The sequence below is a fragment of the Lampetra planeri genome, chromosome 3 (assembly GCF_965212315.1).
Source record: "Lampetra planeri chromosome 3, kcLamPlan1.2.h2, whole genome shotgun sequence".
Taxonomy (NCBI): Eukaryota; Metazoa; Chordata; class Hyperoartia; order Petromyzontiformes; family Petromyzontidae; genus Lampetra; species Lampetra planeri.
Genome location: NC_136109.1, coordinates 21,917,265 through 21,926,141, shown reverse-complemented (window position 1 = coordinate 21,926,141; position 8,877 = coordinate 21,917,265). Strand labels below are relative to the sequence as shown.

At 40.2% G+C, this 8,877-nt stretch overlaps 1 protein-coding gene across 1 annotated transcript in view; it reads left to right on the top strand.

The window, feature by feature from the left end:
* Positions 1 to 306: 306 nt before the first annotated feature.
* The window catches only part of EFL1 (elongation factor like GTPase 1), a 28,301-nt gene continuing 19,730 nt past the window's right edge, over positions 307 to 8,877 (top strand). The window contains exons 1-7 of the mRNA XM_078623774.1: positions 307 to 442; positions 2,565 to 2,680; positions 2,895 to 2,962; positions 3,408 to 3,492; positions 4,477 to 4,610; positions 7,458 to 7,595; positions 8,071 to 8,294. Coding sequence (XP_078479900.1) covers positions 2,590 to 2,680; positions 2,895 to 2,962; positions 3,408 to 3,492; positions 4,477 to 4,610; positions 7,458 to 7,595; positions 8,071 to 8,294 — 740 coding nt within the window. The 5' untranslated portion in view covers positions 307 to 442; positions 2,565 to 2,589. The remainder of the gene's footprint in view (positions 443 to 2,564; positions 2,681 to 2,894; positions 2,963 to 3,407; positions 3,493 to 4,476; positions 4,611 to 7,457; positions 7,596 to 8,070; positions 8,295 to 8,877) is intronic.

The window sequence follows — 8,877 nt, the reverse complement described above, 5'->3', positions numbered from 1 at the left end:
CGAGCCCACTGAGTGATGCAATCGGTCTTTGCAAGATGATTAAAAGGGCCTTTCAGACATGTTTAGTTCCTGAACCTTGCATATAGGACTCAGGAATTTACCGGAGACAATTTAAAGTGCAGTTTTCGTCTGATCCATATTAGGTGTCTTTTGTGTGCGTTTAATTTGATTTTATTGCATTGTTACTTTTTTTGCGCGGTGACGTCATGTCAGTTCCCCGCAAGCGACGTCTTTGCCCCGCCCCCTGTGTGTGGTGACGTCATGTCAGTTCCCCCTTGACCACGCCTATCGTTACGTCACGACCGCGGGAGAACACACGTGCGTGTCATACCCGGTACAGTGCGACATGAACTCGCAAGTACAGTGGCGCTTTTAGTCCTGTTGTGTATCGTCGACGTGCCGGCTGATGAGAGGCGGTAACGTCAGACTGTTATAAACTCAGGTAAGGGCTGTACGCACGTTGACCGTGGATTGGGGATGGGGGGTGGGTCTCGTTAATAGGTTCGGCAAATAGGTTCGTCAACACGTGTGCTCGCATGGTCGGCTGCATGTGTTTTAGTGAGGCCAGGCCTCTGGTTTTAAAGGGTTTAAATACTGCTCCGCATGTTTTCAGGGAGACACGCAGTTAATTAGTTTTGGTTTAAAGCCTCTTCCCGACTGTGGGAGACCTCATTGTCTGTTTATTTTATACTTATCTTGTAAACAGCTTGGATCGGTGTCTCCAATCTACTGCAACGCACGTTTTAAGCTTCGTAAATTGATTAAAAGACTCTTAACGTTGGCGGTCAGGCGCGTCATTATTTCACGGTGATTACCTCAGCAATGTTCGTTATGGCGTAGGGACGTCACCAGAGTTGTGCCATTGAAATCCGGACCGTCAATTTACTAAAGTAATTATTGACCTAATTTTAACACAGCTGCGAGGAACACACGCGCAGAGTATATATAGAGCTTTTAATACAAAGGTTTCTTTCGTTGAAAGGGCAAAGTGTCTTCGCGTGCGATCATTGGGCAGTGTGGCAACCCTGAATGCTTGGGTGTAAATTCAACATGCCTGTAGTACAGTACAGTACTGTATATCCAATCAACCACAGGACAACCAACAACTTTTGGCATGTGCTCATTTAAATGTACTGTACTGGACGTAATCGATCATGGAAGTATGATTGGCTGAGCCGACCATAATTCAGGATGTAAGCTCACCAAATCACCGCTGGCCACCAATGTGTATCTGAAGCCAATGTGTATCTGACTTGCATCCCACTGGGATTTTTGCACGCAGCGTTGGTGTACGGTGTTTTTTCTGCAATATTTTGCTGTCTTTTCTTGGATTTTCTGTTTGCACTTAGTCACATATTCACTTTAAGATGTTTTTTGTTTGTTGCGGTTGCACCCGATTCAAGAGCCGAATGGCTCACAGGGCTATATACCTAATAAATGAACTTGAAACTTGAACCGTGTTTAAGTCGAGGTTTAAATGGTTGCCTGGTGCCGGTGCGGTTATGATGAGACTGAGGTGGCGCCTACGTGAGTGTTGCTGGCTCTCCGAACGCCGCGTGACTCGTTAAGTCCTCATTTTTTTTCGCCAACAAAACAATGTCCTGAGTGTCGAGCGAAATGCTTGTAGGTTGTTGACAAAACATGACAAAATATCCGGTCAGAGATTTAGAGACGGCGGGGCGGGGGGGTTTAGTAGGTGAGCACGTTGTTTATTTGTGGACTAGATTTTTTGCCTGTCCAAGGATGGGTGTATATTGCAGTAAATATGAAATATTCAATAGAAAATTAGTTCAGCTCATGATTATTAATGAGGTGGGTTGCCCCACTGCAAAGAAACGTCATATTTGAAGCGACTTTGCGTAATACATTTTTTTATTTAGCTCGACCTTCCTCTGCGTTAGTGTAAAAATCCACCCATCCATGAATATGTAATGAGGGGGGGGGGCTCATTTGGAGTGACGTTACGCACGGGACGGACAGACATTTCTGGGTGATTATAGTCGGTAATGATGGAGAGAGACTCGTTTTTTTTACTGGGTCAGCACGTTACAAAGTGCGTCAATTTGAGTGAAACCGACTCATCAGTGAGCACAGTGCTAGGCTGCTTGCCCCCCTGTTACATACCTCTTGGTAAGACTTTGTTATATCAGATCTTGAATGAGGTTTTATTCAATCGTAGGACTAATGTCTGGTTTTTCTTAACTTTAAGTTCATCGTTAATGTAAAAATACGTCACCTTTCCATTTATCTACGCTACCTGCATATTTTAGATTTACAGTGTGTATCAACACATTTGTCATGAACACACCTTTAACAAAAAATATATAATCAGGGCACATTTTAGTTGAATGCTCTTCTTCGGAGCAGAATATAGACCATTGTTATAATTAAGGACAACTGGTCAAAACATTATGCTGTTATATTATGTTATAAGACAATATTAATGATGAATGCGGCACTTATTTTTGATGTGTGCTTGTGCAACATTACCAAGTACAGTAACCTCAATTTATTTTGCACATAAAACAATAACTGTTTTTTCTTCTGTCCATTGTATCGTTCAGTTATTTACAGATTATTAAAGTGACCATGAAGGACGTGGAGGTTGCGAAGATCAGTGCCCTGCAGAAGATCACCAGCAACATCCGCAACATCTGCATTTTGGCACACGTTGACCATGGTGTGGCAGTGTTTGCTGCTTTCTTTGAAAAACACACGGCTTCCATATATAACACGGCCCTTTGCAGTATCATTCCTTCTTGATTTTTGAAGTATTATTCCTGTTGCGAAGATTTGTGTGGTGATCTCTAGATGCCTAATAGTTCAGTGGTAACATATAAAAAAAAAAATCCACTCTTGATTAATTGTGCATTTTGTATTGTTATTTCTTTCAGGAAAAACCACCTTAGCTGACTGCCTGATAGCCAGCAATGGGATAATTTCGAATAGGCTGGCTGGAAAGGTACATTTTAAAATGACTACTTGTTTTTATGCTCGCTATGCATGCTAATAATCTACTATAATTGTGATTAATATATGAAAATGATTTATGAAACCAAAAATGTAAAAAAAAAATTAGGGACAACATACTTTCTTTTCATTATACTGCTTCGTAGATGTATGCGGGTATGCTTTATAGCTCTCCGATGTGTTTTTTTAGGTTGCTTTGCCTATTGTTTGGAATTGTATCCGATGATTAATTCCATATCACATGCTGGTAGCTTCTTCAAAAATATGTACATTTAGGTGAATTTATATATTTTTGTTATATTAAAGTCAAATTCAATGTAGCTTGTAAATAAGCAAAACAGATTAGTTGACTGTTGCCCGTAAAGCTTATTCAGTTAAATAAGCTAAGGTACAGGCATTATCACAGAGGTCAGTAACATATGCTCTTGGTTCCACAGGTGCGGTACATGGATAGTCGGGAAGATGAACAGATCCGTGGAATTACAATGAAGTCAAGTGCCATTTCGCTCTTCTATAACAAAGGTTTGAATTTTTTACCAGAATTATATTAGTTTCCCAAACTATGCTTTCTTGCCAAAGATTACACTGACACTTTTGTATACGAAAACATCTCTCCACATTCTCATTCACACTGCTTTATCGCTGAAATATATATACATATATAAATTGTCTTAACATTTATAGCCTTTGAGAGTCAAGAGAAAGTAGATGGATTGGCTGACTTATAGTTGGAGTTCATACTTTACACTGGTGCCTTAAAAATCTTAAATAAAATTGATATGAATAGTTTGTTATTGATGGATAACACTTTTTTTTTCCAAACGACTTCAAATTAATAATTCTATTTCATTATCAAGTGTCAAGCGCATATTTCATAACTGTTATGAATTATGATGTTTGGTCAAATCCATATGTATGTTTTTGCATTTGGAAGAAAACCAGACTACCTGGAGAAACCCCTTCGTTGAGGGGATGGATAACGTGAAATATCGGCACAGACCGTTCATTACGAACCCACATTTTGTTTTGCAATCTCCTGGCCACCCTGTAGCCCGGCAGGTTTGCGAGTATCAGAAATCTGTATGATCAAACAGCCATTGCCTCTATAAAGTGCAGAAGCACCACAAAACAATTATTTATGTTTGCCAGGCTACCCATGTTGAGTTGTAGCATTGTTATTACTTGCTCAAATTGTAGTGTGCAAGTGTCTGAACTGTGACACTTTTTATGGTAGGACACAAGAGCTTTGTTGATATTCTTCAGTTGTATACGTGTATTGCTCTGGTGACAACACTGCCCTATTTTTACAATTTTGCGGCATTTTTCATTCACACTATCTTAATATATTTTTTTACTTTTTAAAATTATGGATTGTAGTTGAAGCAGTGCAGTGTGAAAATGTCACATCAGATTTTGACATCATTGTTTTGTTGCCTTTATCACGTGATAATGTTAACGGTTTTACATGTGCTTTCCTGTTGTTTGTGGTTGCAAATTACTCTGCAGATGACGAAGAGTACCTGATCAATCTGATCGACTCGCCAGGGCACGTAGACTTTTCTTCGGAGGTCTCTACAGCTGTTCGCCTTTGTGACGGGGCCATTGTTGTGGTTGATGCCGTCGAAGGTGTATGTCCGCAGGTAACGTTTCCAGTACCATTCTCTTTCAGGAGGTGCTGTTGCTCTTTTGCTTGCTTATTTTTGAATGAGTTTGCGTTTATGTCATTTGCTTCATCCCTGGACACGGCTCCTCACATTGGGTGACCTGTGCCTTCTGTTCTGCTGCTCCCCGCTGTGTGTAAATCCCTTGCTCAGCGCTTTTCGAAATTTAGACACAACGGCAGTGCTTACACCCAACCTCAAGATGCATTTACTTGTTCTTGCTTTTGGTTCTAGAAATTAGCTTCTATACTATGTAGTTTTTCCTCCCTTTGGCCAACGTTTTTAAAAATGTCTTTTTTGGTGTACGATGCCTCGAGTACCTTGTAGAAAGACGCTTAATAAAAGAGATTTATGTATTTATTACCACTTAATGAGGGAAGCAATAGTGCAGCTGTGGGATGTCAATACTTGAAAAGGGTGCTTGTGAAATACCAGGGTTGATCCACTGATAGTTACCCCAATTCAAAAAGAAAAACAGAGAAAACTCAATTTTATTTCAAAGCCTCTACATGTCTCCTCACCATTTTTTATGTAATATTGTCTTACTCTCCTCAAACACTTTGTCCAACATAGCTGATGTGATTGGCTTATAGCATTCAATGAAGCGTGAGCTGAAGTGGTTGATATTTTGCGATTTTTGTGGCCTTTGATGTTACCCTAAAAGAAAAAAAGAATTATTGTGGGGAGATATCTGGCGAATGCAGGGCCATGCAACTGTTCCGCCTTGGCCAATCCAACCCAGGGCCACTCAGGGCCACCTCGGGCCACCTCGAGATTCCCTGATGCCCTGAGGGAGAATGCCACATGGGGCCTCATTCATTAGTGACGTTAAAATAGGATAGCTGTCGGGGGGTTGGGAGGGGCCTCTTTTGTTTGAGTACAGGCCCATAAGACAAGGTCTTTAGAAACCAGTGGGGTATTCATAAATGCGTCACCTTGTATTATGTATAAATAAATGCGCCCTCTAGAAGACCAAGATACAAACTGCAGACAAATTGTGCCATTTTCACTCCAGTGTAACATCCTACATTTCTGTTATCCAGATCTGTAGATACGTTTTAACTGGACATTGTGGTTAACCTATCCAATACAACATTGTGAATTTGTCCTGCTGGTGAATTTGTATTGGCAAATAAACATAAAGATTATATTATGTATATGTGCATGGTAATGTAGCATTCACTATGCCATCTTCCCAACCAAGAGTTTGAAACTCACTTGTATCCGTGGGTGTTTGAAATGGCTTGCCAGCTGTTATGCATTAGCCATTATTTGCACAGTAGTTTATTTTTTTACTAGAACAACGGTTGCATTTGAGAACACAGTTGATTAATAAATGTAATGTTATTGTACAAACAATGTTACTTTTTACGACTTAAAATAAATAACTTTTTTTTCTTACTAAACTATTTGTTTATTTGTCTAGAGTAGCATTACCCATACAGTGTATATTTGTGTCAGGTCCTGTGAGCATGAATGTTCATCCCACTACGTTTTGGGATCAGTCCCTGTTGAGGCTGCTTTATTATTTGTTAAAATATACCTAATTAGAGTAACTTTATATATTTTTTAAACTGTCGCATGGCTTCCCCAAACTGGTTTTATGCAGCTTACGGTTTGCTCTAATGTGTTGTAGACTTGTCCGTCGTAAAATGGAATCATTTCAAAATGTGTATACTATGATATCTTACATTGATACTTTTAACACACCACGCACAAAACAAACAACGCATTTGAAGCAGCTGTATGTCTGGCAACTTCACTGTTTTAATGATGCCCATATGTTTAATGTTGGTGCTGGCAAAGGCATGCCATTTAGCACCTTTGTAAAGTTTAAGGGGAAACTTTTTTTTGTTGAAACATACAGATAGTCCCTTTGACCAACCTCACAAAAGCACTTTGTTTTAAATCTTAACAAAGCTCCATTGGCTGTGAAAGAAAGCACCGCAGGGAATCTAATAGCTCTAGTTTTCTTTTTAGTGGAGACAAGCCAGTGTGTAGTGGGGCAGTTGAGACATTTTAAAAGGGCACTAAAAATTGAGAAAAGACATTCATTTAATATCACAAATCTATTTGGTTTTAGTGAATGGGTCATTGTAGTATTCGTATCTGTGTGTTATTTTAATATCTGTGAAATGTGAAACCCACATTGCCGTGGCAGCATTATTAGTCCTGTACGCAAATTAGTACACTAACTTTCCCTCGAGAAAGGAAACCTAGCATGCTTATCAGCTGTTTAAAGCTGGCCTGTGCGTTATTTTAAATGATTTATATTCATGGTATCTATGAAAGTTGCACAGCAAAGATGGATAAGTCTATTCTGACATTGGTTTTCACCTTGATAATACAATAACTTTTTTTACCAGCGATATACTGTGGGACAAAATTAACGGTTTATTTATTCTTTGCTCTTTAAAACAAAAACATTTGAATTATGTAGCATCTAAATTTAACCCCATCTCAAGACGCTATGCAATCTTGTCTCACGACATTGTGTCCAGTCTCAAATGCAGAATCATCACATGGGTATTGATAGACATGTTTATTGACCAAATAGTCTGTAGTGCACTCTGAATGGATTTATTTTTCTGTGTTAATCACCAAACGAGAAAAAAATAAGTTACAAATTGCATTGAGGAAATGCATTGTGAAAGACAACTAAATTGTCCCTTCATCCTGTGGCTTCTAAAATAAATATATAAAGCCTTACAGGCTTTCCTTTTGGCTGATTTACTTCCCGTGATTAGTATGTGTAAAATGTAAACGGTGCATATTAAACCGGTTGCACTCCAGTAAAGCGGGAACATTGGTGTTTTGTTACCTCAGACCCAGATGGTGCTGAGACAAGCATGGCTGGAAAACATTCACCCTTGCCTCGTGATCAACAAAATCGACCGCCTCATCACAGAGCTGAAGCTCACTCCAACCGAGGCACATATCCAACTGCAGAAGATTCTGGAACAGGTAAATTCCATCCCCACCCCCCCCCCCCCCAGGATGATCTTGTGTATACGGTACGCAAGATCATTACGCGCCACCGTAGGAAACTCCATTCTCTTGTCATAACGTGAATACAAATGTAGCTATCTTACCATCAGCCTATTGGCGTTACAGACCATAAAAAGTCTGCTGGACATAAAAAAGACTGCTAGTCTGGAAATCCCATAGGCTTATGTTCAAACATACATTGTATTTATATGTGGAGACACAATGGGGTTCTGCTTATTAATGATTTTGTTTACGCGGTAAACTTTTAAATACATTTGTATGGGGTGCATATGTACCTGCTACAATTATAAAAAAACAAGCTTAGTGTGCAAATAAATATTTTTTTACCCAACCATGATGTGTGTCACAGGTATTTTAACCTATCATTTTTTGTTGTTGAAAAATGTCTCACAATGACGTCAGTCTTGTGATTATTTCTGTCTCTCGTTAGGTCAATGCTGTCACTGGCAGCCTCTTCACCTCCAAGGTGCTCGAAGAGAGTGCAGAAAAGGTTTCCTCAGGACCAGTGGAGGGCACCCTGGCGAACGAAGGGAAAGCTGACCCCTTGTTCGACTGGAGTGCAGGCTTTGAGGAGGCAGACGACTCGAGCCTCTACTTCTCTCCAGATCAGGGGAACGTGGTGTTTGCTTGTGCACTCGATGGCTGGGGATTCAGGTTTGTCACGTGAACTAAACATGCCAATCGGTTACTAGTTCAGCACACCGGTGTGTTGGAAAGTAAAGCCACATCATTTACAATTCGAGTACGAGATTTATCTGGTAATTACAACCGGCATCATCAGGCGACAGCCAATGCTGTGGAGAAGTCCTCCTGTTTCGGTCTTAAATAGGTGTGAAAACTAGAGGGGGGTTAATCTATATATATAAAAGGGAAATTTGTGAATATGTGTGTCTGTTCGAAATGTTTAGCATACTTCCCAACATGCAACAAACTTGAAATTTGGCATGTGAGCAGCTTCCAGACTGTACACAATGCAAAAAGTATAAAAATAGACTTTTGTATTTTGGGGGGCGGGGGGGGGGCGCAATAATGGATATATTTTGCACGGCAAGTGAGCGGTGACGTCACATCTGTGATGTCACCCGCATGCGGTAGCGTCACGCAGTGTGCCTGCTGACGTCACGCATCCCCCCCAACCCTCCGCGTAGGCCGTGTATTAATTCAAGACAAGATTCCAAGTTTTGGGCGAAGCCGGGTAGTGAAGCTAGTGTATACATATAAATTATAATGGATTTCC